Source organism: Lemur catta, chromosome 3, assembly GCF_020740605.2.
Source record: "Lemur catta isolate mLemCat1 chromosome 3, mLemCat1.pri, whole genome shotgun sequence".
Lineage (NCBI taxonomy): Eukaryota > Metazoa > Chordata > Mammalia > Primates > Lemuridae > Lemur > Lemur catta.
Genome location: NC_059130.1, coordinates 88396739 through 88415596, shown reverse-complemented (window position 1 = coordinate 88415596; position 18858 = coordinate 88396739). Strand labels below are relative to the sequence as shown.

Genomic DNA, 18858 nt, shown 5'->3' with positions numbered 1-18858 from the left:
GAAATTTGTCAATGAACTTTCTGTCCTTTTTTAAAGTAGTATAACACTTCAAGTGTAAATAATAAAGTTGATTTTCATTGATTCACAATCTTTTTATTCCAAGTTGCATGGTTGAAATCATTGATTAGCTGATAGGTACAACTGACTTGAAAGAAATGCTCAATGATGTTATACTAATTCACTATTTATATTTTCTAAATGGGGTTGAAAAATGCTACAGTGTGGCTGGATCTCAAATACATTATGGTAAGTGGAAGGAAGCAAGACACAAAAGGTCATATTCCATTTATATGAAATATCCAGAATAGGTAAATCCATTGAAACAGTGGTTGCCAGGCACTGGGAGAGGAGGGAATGGTGGTAACTACTTACAGGGTTTTACTCTGAGGTGATAAAAATGTTTTGGAAGTAGAAAGAGGTGGTTGCCTGACATTTTGAATGTACTAAATGCTGCTCAATTGTTCACTTTAAAATGTGAATCCAACTTCATTAAAAAACTGGAGTTAGAATTGGCTGTAAAAGTCATGTTCTCAGCAGAATTGTGACGTCACTGTTCATGTTTTTTATTTTCGGCTTATAAATTGGATTTTCTAATAACTTTTAAAAAATTAGCTATTGACACCAATGAAATAATGCTTACTTTCCTCTTATGATAAAGGTAATAATTGCACATTAAATGAAATTACATAGAAATAAAAATTATAACCCATATTCAATACTCTAATGCACCTGTACTTAACTCTTTAGTGTTTCCTTACTACTGTTTCTGAATGCAAATATTTTTTAGCATACATATGATAGTACTCCATATTATTAAATTTTAATTCTTTAACACTATAAGCATTTTTCTCATGTTGCCTCATAGTCTTCAGGGCTATAATTTGAAAAGCCATTAAATATTCTATTACATTGATACTACTTTCCTGTACATTTAGATAATTTGTTATTTCAAGGTAAACTTTATGATTCCTGGTGGTGGCAGAGGTAGAAGAGATGGAGTATGTTCCTCATCTAGGAATTGTGTTAGGGAACATGTAGTTTCAGTTTGAAAATAACTTGGAAGTAACTGGGTAGTAGATAACCCTTGCTTAGAACAACTTTACTTTTGGGGTTCTAAGTTTCTAGTAATCTTACATTTGTGCTACTGAGATCAGATTGGGAAGCTTTTTTTCTTTTCCTTCTGTTTTCTAAAATTCTTATTTTTGAGGTTAATTACCTAAGGACTTAAGTACAATTAAGCTTGAGGGAAAAGATCTTAATGCAAGGCTAAACCCAATTTTCCACCTCTAGACTTACAGGAGCTAACATGTGGTGCAGTCTTAGTGGTCTAGATATCAGCATTTTATTGTGATTTAGTATAGTCCCAACACTGAGATCCAGGGTATTATGCTCTTATTGAATGGTGCATTAGAAAAATAGAAGCCCCCAATGTGGAAGATCCAGCAGCTGATCTGAGTAGAGGGTGTAGAAAACCTATTTAATTGAGCTAATTTTAGGTATCCTCAAGACAGCCAGGTTGCTTCAGATAAGCAGTCCTCTAAGATCCTCCCTCCTTTAACCTCAACCCAAAATTTTTCACTGGGCTTCTAGAACAAATTTCATATTAAAATGTAGGGCTTTACAAAACAATTTTATACAAATAGTACTGGGACACTGGCATAACCACATACTAAGTAAAATAGGACCCCTTTCTTTCCATATACAAAAATTCACTCAGAAATTCACAGTGAAATGTAAAAGCTAAAACTATAACACTTTTAGAAATAAAATGGTGTAAGTCCTCATAACCTTGGGTTTGAAAAAACCTTAGATATACTGAAAGTACAAGTAACAAAAAAACAAAGATGGATATCATCAAAACTTGTGCTTCAAAAGAGATATCATCAAGAAAGTGAGAAGATAACCCATAGAACACAGGAAAATGTTTGCAAATCATGTCTGATATGAGACTAGTGTCCAGGGCATAACACACTCTTACTCAAAACCCAATTCTGTAAAGGCTTACAAGTACATGAAAAGATCATTTGCTATCAGGGAAATGCAAATCAAAACCACAGTGAGATACTACTTCTTACCTGCTAGAATGACTATAGTCAAAAAGACAAATAAGTTTAGGCAATGATGTGGAGAAATAGGAAGCCTCATCCACTTCTGGTGGGAATGTAAGATGGTGCGGGTGCTTTGGAAAACAGTTTGGCAGTTCTAGGAAAGATTGAACAGAGTTCCAGTGCAAGGTTTATACCCAAGAAAATGAAAACATACCTTTGTACAAAAACTTGTACCTGAATTTTCATAACACTATTGTTCATAATAGCCAAAAAGTAGAAACAAATCCCAGTGTCCATCAATGGCTAAACAAAATGTGGTGTATCCATATGGTGGCATATTCAGTAATGAAAAGGAATGCAGTCCTGATGCACGCTGCAGCATGGGTGAACTTAAAAAACATGCTAAGTGAAAAGCTAGCCACAAATGACCACATTAGTATGATTCCATTTTACAGGCAGTCCATGTTTTATTGTGCTTCACCTAATTGTGCTTTACAGATAAATGCATTTTTTACAAATTGAAAGTTTGTCAGCCTTGAACCAAGCAAGTCTATCCACAACCTTTTTCCAGCAGCTCACTTGATATCTCATTTTGCTAATTCTTGCAGTATTTCAAACCTTTGCACTATTACATCTGTTAATTGTGATCTGTGATTAGTGATCTTTGATTTTTTCTATTGTAATTGATGTGGAGCCCCAGGAACCACACCAGTTAAAGACAGTCAGCTTAATAATTGATAAATGTGTGTTTTGACAGCTCCTTTGACCAGCTGTTCTCTTATCTCCCTCTCCTGGGGCCTACTTATTTCCCTGAGACACAACAATATTGGCGGGCCAATTAATGACCCTCTAATACCCTGTAAGTGTTCAAGTGAAAGGAAGAATCACACATCTGTCACTTTAAATCAAAAGATAGAAATGATTAAGCTTAGTGAGAAAGGCAAGTCAAAAGGTGAATTAGGCCAAAAGCAAGATCTCCTGTGCCAGACAGTTAAATGCTACTCCAGAGAACACATGAATGATAAGAAAGTAAAACAGCCTTGCTGCTGATTTGAAGAACGTTTTAGTGGTCTGGTTAGAATAAATCAGTCACAACGTTCCCTTAAGCCAAAGACAAATCGAGAGCAAGGCCCCAACTCTCCTCAATTCAGTGAAGGCTGAGAGAGGTGAAGAAGCTGCGGAAGAAAAGTTTGAAGCTAACAGGTTGGTTCAAGAGGTATAAGGAAAGATGCCATCTCCATAACATAACCATCTTTATAACATGAAAGTGCAAGGTGAAACAGCAAGTGCTGATGTAGAAGCTGTAGCAAGTTTTGTCCAGAAGATCTAGCTAAGATCATTAACACATTGACTTCCACACTGGAAAAAAAACTTTTTTCCTTGGGGCCATGTTGTTTTATTACGAAAATGGAATAAAAACTTTGAAAACAGAACAATCCTTTCTAATTTAATGGAAAAAATTTTTTTATTGTTTTCTGTGAGTTATATGCAATTTAATTGTCAACATTAATTGTAACAATAAGAACATAAACAAGTAAGAGTTTTAGGAACCAACTGCAGGGTTTTGCCTAGGGGGCCACCCATCAGGTAACATGTATGCTGTATCATAGCAGAGTAAGTTGCCTGCAAAACCACATGGCTCCCAAGGTAGAGAGACATGTGAGTTACATATGCTTCATGAGGCCCAGGCTCAAAATTAGCATGAGTTAAATACAACTCACATGGCAGTTAATGAAGAGGGGTTACACTAAACAACAAATTTTTAATGCAGACAAAACAGCCTTCTATTGGAAGCAGATGCCATCTAGGACTTTGACAGCTAGAGAGGAGAAGTCAGCACCTCACCTCAAAGCTTTAAAGGACAGGCTGACTCATTGACCATTCAGAAAATCCTAAGGCCCTGAAGAATTATGCCAGATCTACTCTGCCTGTGCTAAATCTACTCTGTCTGTGCTCTACAAATGGAAGAACAAAGCCTGGATGACAGCACATCTGTATACAGCATGGATTACTGAATAGTTGAAGCCCAGTGTTGAGACCTACTGCTCAGAAAAATAAGATTCCTTTCAAAATATTACGGCTCATTGACAGTGTACCTAGTCACCCAGGAGCTCTGATGGAGACATACATACAAGGAGATGAATGTTTTCATGCCTGCTAACACAGCATCCGTTCTGCAGCCCATGGATCAAGGAGTAATTTCAACTTTCAGGTCTTATTATTTAAAAATACATTTTTTAAGGCTATAGAGCTTCCAAAGATAGTGATTCCTCTGATGGATCTGGGCAAAATAAACAGAAATCCTTCTGGAAAGGATTCACCATTGTGGATGCCATTAGGAACATTCATGATTCATGGGAGGTCACAATATCAACATTAACAGGAGTTTGGAATAAGTTGATTCCAACCATCATGGATGAGTTTCAGAGGCTCAAGACATCAGTGGAGAAAAGAACTGCAGATATGGTGGAAATAGCAAGAGAACTAGAATTAGAAGTGGAGCCTGAATTGCTGTAATGTCATGATAAAATGATGGCCGGGCGTAGTGACTCATGCCTGTAATCCTAGGACTCTGGGAGGCCGAGGCAGGAGGATTGCTTGAGCTTAGGAGTTCGAGACCAGCCTGAGCAAGAGCAAGACCCTGTTTCTACTAAAAATAGAAAGAAATTAGGTGGAGAACTAAAAATATATATAGAAAAAATTAGCCGGGCATGGTGGTGCATGCCTGTAGTCCCAGCTACTCCGGAGGCTGAGGCAGAAGGATTGCTTGAGCCTCGGAGTTTGAGGTTGCTCTGAGCTAGGCTGATGCCACAGCACTCCAGCCCGGCAACAAAGTGAGACTCTGTCTAAAAAAAAAAAAAAACAAAAAACAAAAAACGCAAACAGAGGCAGAGTTGCTTTTTTTCTTTTTTGAGACAGAAGCTCATTCTGTTGCCCCAACTAGAGTGCAGTGGCATCAACCTAGCTCACTGCAACCTCAAGCTCCTGGATTCAAGCTATCCTCTTGCCCCAGCCTCCCGAGTAGCTAGGACTACAGGCACGCACCATGACACCTGACTAATTTTCTGTTTTTTTGTAGAGATGGAGTCTCACTCTTGGCTCAGGCTGGTCTCGAACTCCTGACCTCAAGCAATCCTCCCATGTTGGCCTCCCAGAGTGCCAGGATTACAGGTGTGAGCCACTGGCCCTGGCCCAGAATTGCTTTTTATGAATAAGCAAAGAAAATGGTGTCCTGGGATGGAATCTACTGCTGAAGATTCCGTGAACATTGATGAAATGATAACAAAGGATTTAGAATATAGCATTAACTTGGTTGATAAAGCAGCAGCTGGGTTTGAGAGGTCTGACTCCAGTTTTGAAATGAATTTTACCATGGGCAAAATGCCGTCAAACAGCATCACATACTATAGCGAAATCGTCTATGAAAGGAAGTCAATCAATGAAGCAAGCATCATATTGTCTCATTTTACAAAATTGCCACAGCCGCCCCAACCCTCAGCAACTAGTGCCCTAATAAGTCAGCAGCCATTAACATGGAGGCAAGACCCTCCACCAGCAAAAAGATTACAAGTCACTGAAGGCTCGGATGATCGTTAGCATTTTTAGAAATTGTTTTTAAATTAAGGTATGTATATTCTTTTAGAGATAATGCTATCACACACATAATAGACTGTAGTATATGTAGTATAAACACAACTATTGTATACACTGGGAAACCAAAAAAAAAAAATTGTGGCTTACTTTATTATGGTGGTCTGGAACCAAACCCACACTATCTGAGTAATGCCATGGTATGAAATGTCCAAATAGCAATCTATAGAGACAAAAAGCAGATTAGTAGTTGCCTAGGGCTGGAGAGTGTGGTGGCAGGAAGGTGGGGGCAAGGAATGTGGTGTCAATGCAATGTTAATAAGTACAGGATTTCTTTTTGGGGTAATAAAAATCTTCTAATATTGAATAGTGGTGGTTGCATAACAGTGTGAACATACTAGAAACCCTTGCATTGTGTACGTTAATGGGAGGAATTATATGTGAATTTTATCTCAAAGGCGTTGTAAAAAGGTAGGCCTTTTGCCTTATAATGATGCTGTATTTTTTCCTTGATACTTTTTAAAAGTTTTCAATATTTTTTGTGATAAGAATGTGTATTAATGATGTGTACATTTAATGGGCAGGTTTCCCATTTAGCTTCAGAAATTATTAGAACCCAAGAAACATAACTCCTAGAGCATTACTTTGCAACATTCTTAAAATGCTCGGCAGTTATCAGATGAAATTTTTAGTGATGTTGGTCTTAGTCCTTAAAGAAATTACTTTCAAAGGGAAGAGGATATATTCAGGGCAACTTGAATCTATGCCTCCAGGTTAAAAATAAAAATTCAATAAAAAGGAGATAGGGCATCTGTTAAAGAGCTTAGTATAGTGAATGCAATACCAGGCTTCCTGAACCCCAGAGCCAGTCCTTGGCTGCAGTAGACATTCTTTTTGGAATTGGTACCTTTTTTAAAAGCCCTCATAACACCTCAAAGGCTATGTATTTTCTGATTCTGGTTTTGCAATCTTGGGCTTACTATTTTACTATTAGTTTTCAAATGAGATTTACATTTGCATCTTCCATTTAAGGTTGCAGTAAAAATTATTGAAATGTATATTCGTATTATTTGAGTGTATAAAATTTAAAGATAGTATGCTTAAAAGAGAAATTCCAGGATTATTTGCCTGTTGTAAAGAAGTGATTCCAACAATCAGGTACTAAATCAGAGGAATATCTCTTGGCCTACGCCCACCTTAGAGATCTGCACCAGTAGTAAGCAATTTCTTGTCAGTAAGTAGGTGTCATATTCCTTCTGAAAACCAGTTTGCATGGTAGGGATGGAAAAGGTAGCCTAATTCAGGAAAGAAAGTGGTAGTGGTGCTTAGGATGCTCTTGTTTTAGATAAAATTACCTCTGAGAAGGCAGTTCATTTTAATGGTATACAAGGATTAGAATCAGAAAGCTATTAAGGAACCAAGGCAGTCACTTTCCTATCTATCTCTTTTACCCAGGGGCTGTAAGCTTTTTCATTTGTGTGCTCTTCTGTCTACATTGCTAATCTGCCTTTAATATCATCAGTTTCCTTATAACTTCTATTTACATGTCTTTTATTGGCTGGTCCATAGCCTTCCAGGTCAATTAATTCAGTTTCCTATTTCTGATTCCTAATAGAAGAAATAATGTTATTGGTTGAACCCGTCTTCATCAGCCAGGAGGTACAGATCATCAAGTGTTGGTTAGCCTGTGGATCCACTGTAATGTATGACTGTCAGTTGTCAGGTCATGGCAATATAGGGATAGTCGGAGCTGGTGGATGAGGTGTAGTTATTTTTGTTTTCTTCTTTACAGTTTCTGTATCAAGGTTTGTAAGGCCAGCTAATTTTACTGTCTTGGTTGCCATTGTATCCCCTTTGCCTAAAACATTGTCTGGAATGTGATTGGGTGTTAAATAAAGATGTTAATTGGTGCCCAGGCTCAAGTGACTTCGATTTTAGCTGTTTCCAAGCTTTAGAAGGATGACTAAGCTTATCTAATAATTTGCTTATGCTGAATGCTTGTAGTGATAATGCCTTACCAAGTCTCCAGTGAGGTATATACCCTGTGTACTAAGTGCTCGGTCAATATTTATGTGATGAAAAGAAACCATCCTTTTTCATTTCTTTAAAACACAAGCAAACTAAACAAACCATAATCCACCTCCGTGGAAGCAATGTCCTTTTTCCATACAGGCCAGTCTGATTTGTATACTTTCTCATTACATATAAAATCATATCATTTCTTGGGATCATGGATGTGATGCTAGCTTTTATTCCTTTATGGGTGTAATTATTCAGGCATTGCATAAATGGTAGTAGTTATTTTGTCAGGATTCATGGAGCATCAGAACTAAAATATACATTGAGACCAACTATTCCAAATCCTCCATTTTATGGCCTTAAGTGTCTGTCTTGCAAAATTCAGAGAAAACATTCCCCGTAGGAGTCTGCAGCTGGGGAGGGGGTGGTGCCAGCAGCAGCTTGTAAGGCTATAAGGAGAAAGATCGGAAGAGCTGGATCTTATTTCCTACTGGAGGAAAAGATACAGCTTTTGGTGACAAGCTGCATTCTTTAGCAGTGACTTTATTTTTCCTTCACCACAGACTTGTACTATTTCCAGCCTCAGCACATTATTTAGGCACTTCCCAACTGCATTGTTTCACTTTCTGAAATTGTATCATATTCCCTAAATTGAATGCAGTGTTCAGATGGAAGAGATACATACTTTCACCTGTTTCTGTCTTTCTTGGTTTATAAACTCCCTAAGAGTAGAGCCGAATATATTCTTAACAACATTTACCATTTTATAGGTGAATGTTGCTTTTTTGGTCTCTAATCCTGTGTTTTACGCTGCCTCAGCATATTTTATAATCCTGTGTTCATTTGCTATTATACCCTCTTCTATGATGCTGCATTTTTCCATAGTGCACATTTTAATTTTAAATCATTCCCTTTCTTAAAGGAAAATACATTTCTTTAGATCCTCTTCTCTTTTGTTTTTGCTTGCAGACTTATGTGGCTAACTAGAGAAAGCATTAAGGAGAAAATGGTTTAAATTTATTTAAGGTATATTGGCTTCTCTGAGTGAATTCCATCTTAATTTAAACTCACGGGGCAAGCATATGTGTCTCCTAATCAACAAGAAGAAATGGTAGTTTAAAAAAAGCGTAAGATACTTACATAGATGATGAGGATAAAGGGAAGGGAGGAAGTTGGGAATCAGGGAGGATAAGATGTCTATTTTGAATGTCTAGTAGAAGGGCCCAATTATTGAGCTCCATCATATGGTGAGTGCTTTTCTAGTTATTCCTTATGACACACTCCTTTAAGATAAGTATTATGTCTATTTGCTGATGAGGAACCCTAAGGCTCAGAGGTATTAAGTAATATGCCTAAGGTCATATACCTAATTTTTAAAGTGCCAGAGCTGAAATTCCATGAAATGCCTATGCTCTGTCCACTATACTTCTCTGCTATTAATCTACATAAGGGGAATAGAAATTATAAGTTTGGGAATGTAGAAATAGAAAGAGGAAGTTAATTTGGTTTTGGAACTATTGAAGTTCCTGTGGGATGGGTAGGTAGAAATTTGAAAGAGGCAACAAGCCAGGTATTGTCACATGGAGAATGTTCGTTGTAATGTATATCAAGTTTTCTTTTTGGTTTTTTGTGGCTTAAGCCAAATCATTAGCATTTTTTTTCATAGAATGTTTACAAAATTCTAATATGTATAAGACATAGATTACAGGAGCACTTGTGCATTGATTCAGATCATTCAGTTATCCAGAAATGTTTATTGAGTCCCAGGTGTGCCAGATACTATACTATATAGATAGTATACATTGGTAAACAAAACAAACATAGCACATTCCCTCATCAAACTTAGTCTAGTGGTAAGGAAAGAAATTTATCCCAGAGATAACCACCTGTATGTCCCAGGCTCAAAAATAAGACTTTGTATTCATTGACACAGAGGTGAGGACAGTCAGTTTAATCACAGATTACTCTTGCTGTGATATAAATCCAAAACAAGTTTTCATCCAGGGGAAGCTCACCCCCAAGTTCTTTTGGCCTATCTCCCCCTGGTCTTCTAGGCTTTAATCAAATACTACTCTTCATGGCCAGTATTTATATTAATTAGCAGTTTAGTACATTGGTGATTTAGATTTTTATAAACAGATTCATAGTATTCCCTTTTAAGTGTCCTGGTACACTGCAAAATTGGGAGGCTTAGTGCTAAAGCACAAGTTCTAAGCTGGGTAGACCTGGACTTGACTCTAAACTCTGCCCATTTTGAAGTGTTGCAAGAGGTAAAATATGATTGTGTCTATTTTAGTTTACTAGGGCTGACACAATAAAATCCACAGACTGGGTGACTTAAATAATAGAAATTTATTTTCTCACAGTTCTGGAAACTAAAATTCAAAATCAAGATGTTTGATTTCTGAGGCTTGTCTCCTTGGCTTGCATATGGCTGCCTTCTCTCTGTCTTCACAGGGTCACCCATCTCTGTGTTCTGTGTCCTGATCTCCTCTTACAAGGACACCATTCATATTAGATTAGGGCCCACCCATATGGACTTTATGCCTTAACTTACCTCTGTAAAGACCGTGTCTTCAAATATCATCGTAATCTCAGGGTTATGGCTTCAATGAGAATTTTTTTTGTGGGAACAAAGTTCAATCCATAATTGTCTCTATCTCTTTGTTGGGTCTTGCTCTGTTGCCAAGGCTGGAGTGCAGTAGCACCATCATAGCTCACTGTAGCCTCAAACTCCTAGGCTCAAGCAATCCTCCTGCTTCAGCCTCCTGAGAAGCTGGGACTACAGTCCTGCACCACCATGCCTGGCTAATTTTTTCTTTTCTTTCTTTTTTTTTTTTTGTTAAGACTGGGATCTGTGTTGCCCAGGCTGGTCTTGAACTCCTGGCCTCAAGCGGTACTTACTGCCTTAGCCTTCCAAAGTGTTGGGATTACAGGTGTGAGCCACTGCACCTGGCCTGCTTCTATCTTAAAGTGCTTTTCTCTATACTAAATAATTTTCAAAATATTAGAGGTCTTTTAAAGTTTGCTTTGAGAAAAGGAATAAAACACAAGTGCTGGATAACCACTATTGTCAAATTCAAAGCATAATTTTTTCACAAGGGGACATTCCTGATGAATACCGTCAATTTTGAAAACGCAAGATTCATTGCAAGTGCCATGCGTTAGTCTGAACACTATGTAAAAAGTGTGATTGTATACCTTTTATCATCAGCTCCATATTTAGGCCCTGAAATACAGGCTAATCAACATTTCTAGTTTTTTTCCATTTGTTTTCAGCTGGAAATGAGACATAGTAGCAAGTATAAAGTAGGAGCAAAACATAGCATTGGCATCGGGAGTCCTCAAGGCAATCTCCAAGTTTGGTGATTCAATAGGAGGTCTCACAGGACTCAGCATATAATCTGTACACAGCTATGATTTATTATGGCAAAAGAATACAAAGCAAAATCACCTAAGTGAAAAAGGTGCATAGGTTAAGCCCAACGGAAACCAAAAATAAGCTTCCAAGACTCCTCCTACTGGAGTCGCATAGGACATGCTGAATTCCTCCAACATGTGACAAAATATGTGACCAGGGAAGCTCATTAGAGACCCAGAGCCCTAGATACTGAGTACATATGCACCCACTACATGGCACATACCAAAATCCATGCTCCCAGGAGGAAAGCAGGTGTTCTCCATGAAACGTACTGTTTACACAGAGTTTAGGCACAGTGAGCCATCAGTTAGGGAACTGTGGGAACCAACCCCAAATCTAAATCGTTTAAAAATCAGTTTTTGGCCTGGCACAGTGGCTCATGCCTGTAATCCTAACACTCTAGGAGGCCAAGGAGGGAGTATTGCTTGAGCTCAGAAGTTCAAGAGCAGCTTGAGCAAGAGCAAGAGCCCATCTCTAATAAAAATAGAAAATTTGGCATGGTGGTGTGCATCTGTAGTCCCAATTACTCAGGAGGCTGAGGCAAGAGGATCACGTGAGCCCAGGAGTTTGAGGTTGCAGTGTGCTACGATGATGCCACTGTACTCTACCCAGGGTGAGACAGTGAGACTGTCTCAAACAAACAAACAAAAAAAATGGTATTTTTATAGTCCTATCTAATCTATTCAGTGACTTTCTAGTTAGTAAACAGTTAACTTAAATATATCAAGCCATTTTTCTAAACAAGTATGATAGGAATTAAAATTTAGGCATGTGATCAAAAGGGTGAGATCACATACATCTTTAAAGTATCAAGAAGTCTTGGTCATTTCCTTCCTTCTATGGTTTTCTGAAAAGTTGCACGTAAACTGAAATTAAATTTTTGAATCATTTTAAAATTTCTAAAAGGTTCCTATGGTTTAATAAAAAATACCAAAGGAGAGAATAAATCTATAATGTGAATTAACACATTAACTGCCATGTGTGTTGTATGTAACTCATAGTAGTTTTGAGCCCCAGGCCTTGTAAAGCATGCAACTCACACGTCTCTTTACTTTGGGAGCCATGTGGTATGCAGGCAACTCATTCTGCCATGCTGTAGCATACATGTTACCCGATGGGTGGCCCCCGGGGCAAAGCCCTGCAGTTGGTTCCTGAAAATCTTACTTGTTGATGTTCTTATTGTTACAATTAATATTGACAATTTAATTGCGTATAACTCTCATACAGAAAAAAATAACAAATTTTTCATTAAATTAGAAAGGATCTTTCGTTTTCAAAGTGTTTTATTCTATTTTCATAATAAAACACTGTGGCCCCAAAGAAAAAAACTTTTTTCTAGTGTGGCAGTCAATGTGTTAAAGAGTAGTTCTTATTTTCCTCTTTAATGTCTATTAATATATTTCTCCATAAAATGGAGCTTTCCTTTTCTGTTGTGCTTCTTGTGTTCTCTATACACATGTGAACCAGAAGACTGAAGAAATCTAGCCTCTGAAAAACAAGTGCTTGGAGTTTTTTTGCTCTAAAACAACTTAGTTATTTTTGATTTTTAGATATGTTCAGGAATTTTGGAGACCCTTTTTTACTGACAGTGTCATACTGCTTTGTTCCTATGTGACCTTATATGTCATTTTTGTGTAGATGGCAGCTCATTGGTCAAATAGGACTGGTGCTGAGACTCAGGAAGGTAGTCCAGACTGGAAATGGTAATCCAAGGGTTGAACTCAGAGCTGGCAGAGGTCCCAATAGAGGCCAAAGAATTGCTAGTATTCAAGGAGAAGCCAGAAAGTCGGGATCAAAGCCCTGGCCTGTAGCACTTAGCTTAAAGTCTACAAAGCATCAGTTGCTGATAGGGAGAAAACAAAGGACTAGAATAATTTACAAATGTTAGCATTTACAAAGCTCTTAGTTATCTGATAGGATTGTCTCGTCATCCCTCCAGAGTGGGTGCTATTATCTCCTTTATTCAAAGAGACTTGAGACTCATATCTTATAATTTAATTCTTCAGACTGAAAATCCCATCTTCTAGGAGTAGTGTTTTTCAAATTATTCTGTTATTTTGAGAATTCTGCAAAGGTAACCAAAGTGAGTATGGGAGTGGGGATCCTCATCGCTCCTGGGTCATACTCCATCCCAGCTCCATTCCACCAGAGCAGCTTAGTTTTAAGTGTTGTGATTATAAATACAATTCCTTTGAATAGAATTTTTTGTTGCATAAAAGACTCACAGAATTAGAAGGAAAACAGATGTCCAGTTTCAATATTTTTACTATGTGATTGTAGACAAGCTTGGTTGGGCCTATAAATTAAGAGAGTTGGTACTAGCTGACTTGTAGACTCCCCTTTACTTTTACTATAGTCCAATCCACTTGAAAATAAATTATGGAATACTATAATGCAGTCATATAATAGTAGCACTGCAATAATAGCAGCTAACATTTACTCTCGGCTTTTATATGTGTCCAGTACAATACCAAAGACAGCACTTTTAAATACTCCCATTTAATACTTATAGTGGCCCTAGTACTTCACACATGGAGAAACTGAGGCTCATAGAGGTTAAATGACTTGGTCAAAGTCATATGGCTAATAAGTAACCGAGCAGGGACAGTTTTTGACTCCAAACCATGGAAGTTTTTTCTGCATTGAAAGTTTGCCTGCTAATTACAAAATCCTTTCTTTGTTGGTGGTGGTATTTTTGTTTCTTTGTTTCTTTTTAAAGATATGAGGTCTTGCTCTGTTGCCCATGCTGGATTTCAAACTTCTGGGCTCAAGTGATCCTCCTGGCTCAGCCTCCTGAGTAGCTGGGATTACAGGAGCATGCCACCATACACAGCCTAAGTATAAAATCTTGAAGAAGTGAATATCTAAGCCAGAGGTGCCCACAGCCATGTTTATGATTAATAACTAAAGGGTCACTCAATTTTTGGTCATACAGAATATGTATCCAAAGTGCAAAAGGAATTTCATAAGTTTATCATAATAATGTTCAATCTTATTAAATAAATAATAAGTGAATTTTAAGGTTATTTTCTATATGGAAAGAAAAAATGAAGTAAGTCTATAATGGGCAGTTCAAATCCTGAGGCCACAAATCCACTATAGCCTGTAGAATAGTAAGTTAGCTTAGTGAGTGTTGTCCAACTGGTTAATCACATGGCAGATCTGTTTATATTATTTAATCTGTTCACTTATCAGAAGTAAATATATCCGGGTCATATGATCTTCATGTAGCAACACTTAAGGTAGTATTCCTTGCCAGTTTTTTAGTGAAGCCTGCATTTATATCCTTTTAAAGCAGGTCAAATACCTAAACATGAATTTTTTTCAAGGGTGTGTATGTTTTGCAATACCCAAAGTTAAGGCAGGATAAAACATAATCACACTGCTGCAAATTATCCCAGCCTCCTATATCTCCCCAGGGCCCCTTTCCCTCCTACCTGCAGCCAAAAGAAAGAAGGCGTAACCCCCAGAAAACCCGTTGTTAAAAAGTAATCTTTTTTTCCATTTTTTAATATTCAGGAACAAGTTCCAGTTCCAGTCTATCATCCAACACCTAGCCAGACTCGGCTAGCAACTCAACTGACTGAAGAGGAACAAATTAGGATAGCTCAAAGAATAGGCCTTATTCAGCACCTGCCTAAAGGAGTTTATGACCCTGGAAGAGATGGATCAGAGAAAAAGATCCGAGAGTAAGTTTTATTAAATTTATATACTTCAAAGGTCTACTTTCAGAGATTTGCTTTTAAAAAATTTGCTTTTTCTCCTGCACTTTAGAAGTTGGATGTTTAATATATAGGAACACCTTAGTCAATGCAAGAGAATGTTTAAATGTAGCAATTAAGAATTTTCATATGAAAATAGCTAAGAAGTGATGGCATGAATTCTGACCATTGTATGTATGGTGCTTGTCCATTTGGATGACAATGGTTGGTAGTTAAAATCATTCACCTATGTGAATGTGAACTAGGACCAACATTGCTGGTGGCCCTGTCAGTTGGTTTTTGGAAAGCAGTTTTGTAATATTTCAAGGACCTATATACTCTTTGAGACAAGTTCTAAACCCTTTGAGATGATAGTCCTAAGGATCTACCCCTAAAACGTGTACCTCGCTTCCCCTATTAGAATTTTATGCACAAAATATCCACCATAATCTTACCTACTGAAAAACAATGCAATCTGAATTCTCCAACCATAGAGTTAAGTAAATTGTGATATAGGAATACATTACTCCTGTTGTATATTGGTTTTGAAGAAAAAAAAAGAGAGAAAGGAATACATTAGTAGGTTATGCAGCCATTAAAATTGTTGGCTAAGTGTTTTTAGTGAGATTGAGAAAAGTCTTTAATCTGTTTATTAACTTGTGACATAATTTTATTAAGCCTGATAAGTTGAAGATAAAATTATACATTTGGGGAATTGTTGTTCCCCGGGCTCATCATTGTCAATGAGAATACCTAATGTAGACAGCCATTCCTCTTTAAATTTGCGAATGGCCTCATCAACACAGACATAATCTAGTTTGCTGTGTTGATGTTTGGCTGTTTGAGCCATAGCACCATTTAGTGCTAGTACTGAAAGAGCAAATTCTATCTAGAATATGGACTTTGGGAACACTGCAGAATCAGGTTGTTTCTTGAACTTGTAGAAAAGTGCAGTGAACCCAAAACCAAAGTTGGTGGAGATAGCTTTAATTTATAGCAGTCCAGTACGTAGAGATTAGTGGGTTCTGTTTTTACAGGTAGTCAATAAAATGTAAATTATTTTACTCCAAGATTACACTAAAACCTCAGTACATGGAAACAAAGTTGATCTATTTTCCTACCTAAAGTATGACATTTCTCCTTCAGGTTTCTCACAGTGGACTTGATCCCTATATGGCCCATTTCTGTTGCTCTGTTAATTGTCCCTAAGCCTTGCAAATTCTCAGGGGTTGAAATAAGAGAGTATGGATGGATCAACACTTACGAGGGAAAAATTAATTTGCATGTTTTGTTAATGAGATGACCTGCAAACCATTCTAATGTGTCACTCACATTAACACTGTGCTTGTAGTGGGACTTTAAAGAATTTTCTGAATTGGCCATCTCTCTAAAAATGCCTTTTGATTTCTTTCCCTTTCACCCAACAGGTGTGTGATCTGTATGATGGACTTTGTTTATGGGGACCCAATTCGATTTCTGCCGTGCATGCACATCTATCACCTGGACTGTATAGATGACTGGTTGATGAGATCCTTCACGTGCCCCTCCTGCATGGAGCCAGTTGATGCAGCACTGCTTTCATCCTATGAGACTAATTGAGCCGGGGTCTCTCGTCTGACTTCAAGTGAACCATCATTTTTGGGTGGTTTTGATCTTTTGTCATTGAGCCCAAAGAGCCAGGGATTAGGAATTAAGATCATGCACAAAAGTTTCCTAAAAATTCCTGGATGGCTGCAGATGTTGGGGGAAAGTATGTGATATTTTAGAAACTTAGTGGGAAAAGTAGGATGGTATTTTTATGTAAAGCCTTGACCCAGTGTTTAAAAATATAATTGTATTTAGATCTTGTTATTGCTCCAGTACATAGGAATTGTGTAAAGTGTTACAGCAGCTGTATATGTTTAAATTGTGTGTGTTGAAGATTAGGAAAAGATAGTGGTTATTTTTCCTAAATGAAATAACTTTTTTCTTCGCCCCCCCCCCCCCACCCAAATTCTTTTCTGAAGTTGCTGGCATTTGGGTCAAGGTTTTATTAAAAGCTACATTTTATAACACTGGCACAAAAAAAGTAGTTTTAAGCTTGTTTGCACAGTTCTTTTTTTCCATTGGAAATGGAATTCATTGCCTTAGGTCTTTTTAAATAGTGTATTATTATCGTTGGGGCTGGCTCTATGCTTGAAAACCAGTTTATTTATAACCTGTTATAAGTGCTATATTCCGTTTGCAGTTAGGAAATGCAGAATTCAAAGTGATCTCCTAGCTTGTAAGCAAACTGAGATGCACTATCCCTTTTCTATAAAAATAATGAGTAAATGTGTCAAGAAACCAACTCTAGTAAAGTGGGGTTTAATATTACTCTTTCCTATGTGTTTTATCTAATTATTTTGGTTGTTAATATGGTGATAGTTGAAAGTCAAGGTAAATTTTAAATATTAAGAATTCTGATTTATTGAGCTTGAATTATGCCACCATGTTTATATACACAGTGAAGGTGACCATGGTGAAACTTAAAGAGAAGTAGCTTCTCAGTTGTAACAATTTTGATTTATTCTCTCTCCTGTGACCTCCTTCCCTCTTATCTTGAACCATAGCAAAAGGATACTGCATCTCTCATTACTGTAGTGCTAAGGTTATTGAAGTTATATAAAACACATCTCAGTCTCTGTTTCTTTGAAAAGTATCTATTAAGTCCTGCTAGCTTACTGACAAGACTAAGCAGTGAGAATAAAGATAAATGTGTTTCATGTTTTGCACACAAATGCAGAATTTGTATAACCACATGACTTCATAGTTGTGATCTCAAAAAAAGAAGGAATTTCTCCTTTATCTTTTTCTTGCAGTTACTGTAAGAACACTTTAAATCTGTAAGCTTCTGATGTGTTAGAGGTAGAGCTGGTTTAGTAAAGATGTAGTAGTAGTAATGTTTTATCCATTTAGCATGTGTTGATTTTTCCTTATGTATCAAAGGTGACTTATTTGTTCAGCTCAGTGATATTATAGCTAAAAATCATTCATTAGCATAAGGAGAAGCAGTCTCAGCGTAACAAAGAAATCAGAAGTGTTTCTTCTCATTATTTTATATTGAGTTGGATATTTGACTCTAACACTTTTCTACATACAAAATTCAAGTATCGTGAAGGTTCGTCATGATTGCATTATAGAGGGATTTAGTATATCATAAGTGCTTTGCAAAGATTTGACATTCAACCGTAGTATCCATATGTTGGTTAATTTTCTTCTGAGCCCCATGATGGAAAGACTTCAAGATAAAATTTGAAAGAAATTAGATTGTCAGGTTCTGTTAAATTGTTACATGTATCTTGCTTAAATTTCTGTTGATTAATTTATATCCACCCAATTACATAAAGCAAATTTGGAGGAAACAGCTGAAGTTGTGCAATATTTTCAGTGATAATTGCTTTTTTTATTCTTGTGTTTTCTACTTAAATGTGATGTCTGTATCATCAAATATTATAGTCAGACTTTCTTTTTTTCTAGATTGTTAAAATTGGTAAATGAACTTTTTTTTAAATCATCCTCCATGTTGCAGTTAGTCTTTCTTTATTACAAGGCTTCTTTCACAGAACTTTGGCAATAATATTGAACAAACTAGCAGTGAGCAGAATGCACCTTTTTTAGGCACTTTGTATTTAACTTTGTTTCCCACATACCATGTTAAGAACCATCAATTTCGGCTTTTACTAAGTTGTTAAATAAAGTTATAATACATCTGTGTGAAGGGCTAAAGTTAGAGTTCATTACATAAGACTATTCCCCCAAATATCTAATCGTTTAAAATAATTATGTATCAATTTAAATAGTTTTTATAAATCAATTTTAAATCTCTAAGTATGTATACTTTTGGGGAGCATTTTTTTATTGCTTGGGTTTAATATCATCTAATCATATACTTAAGAAACTTGATAGCCTCAAAGTTTGGAAAGCTAAGTAATAGGCGCAACCTATTTATTTAGATACAGGCAAGATGTGTTGGAGCTTGGCTGTGGGATTTGAGATGACTGAAAAGCCTGATCAGGATAAAACAAAGGATTCTTACCCTTTTGAATGCAAAACCCAA

At 36.9% G+C, this 18858-nt stretch overlaps 1 protein-coding gene across 1 annotated transcript in view; it reads left to right on the top strand.

Annotated features, from left to right (window-relative positions):
* The window catches only part of RNF11 (ring finger protein 11), a 36732-nt gene extending 18217 nt beyond the window's left edge, over window positions 1-18515 (top strand). The window contains exons 2-3 of the mRNA XM_045548067.1: window positions 14599-14768; window positions 16208-18515. Coding sequence (XP_045404023.1) covers window positions 14599-14768; window positions 16208-16379 — 342 coding nt within the window. The 3' untranslated portion in view covers window positions 16380-18515. The remainder of the gene's footprint in view (window positions 1-14598; window positions 14769-16207) is intronic.
* Window positions 18516-18858: the final 343 nt, after the last annotated feature.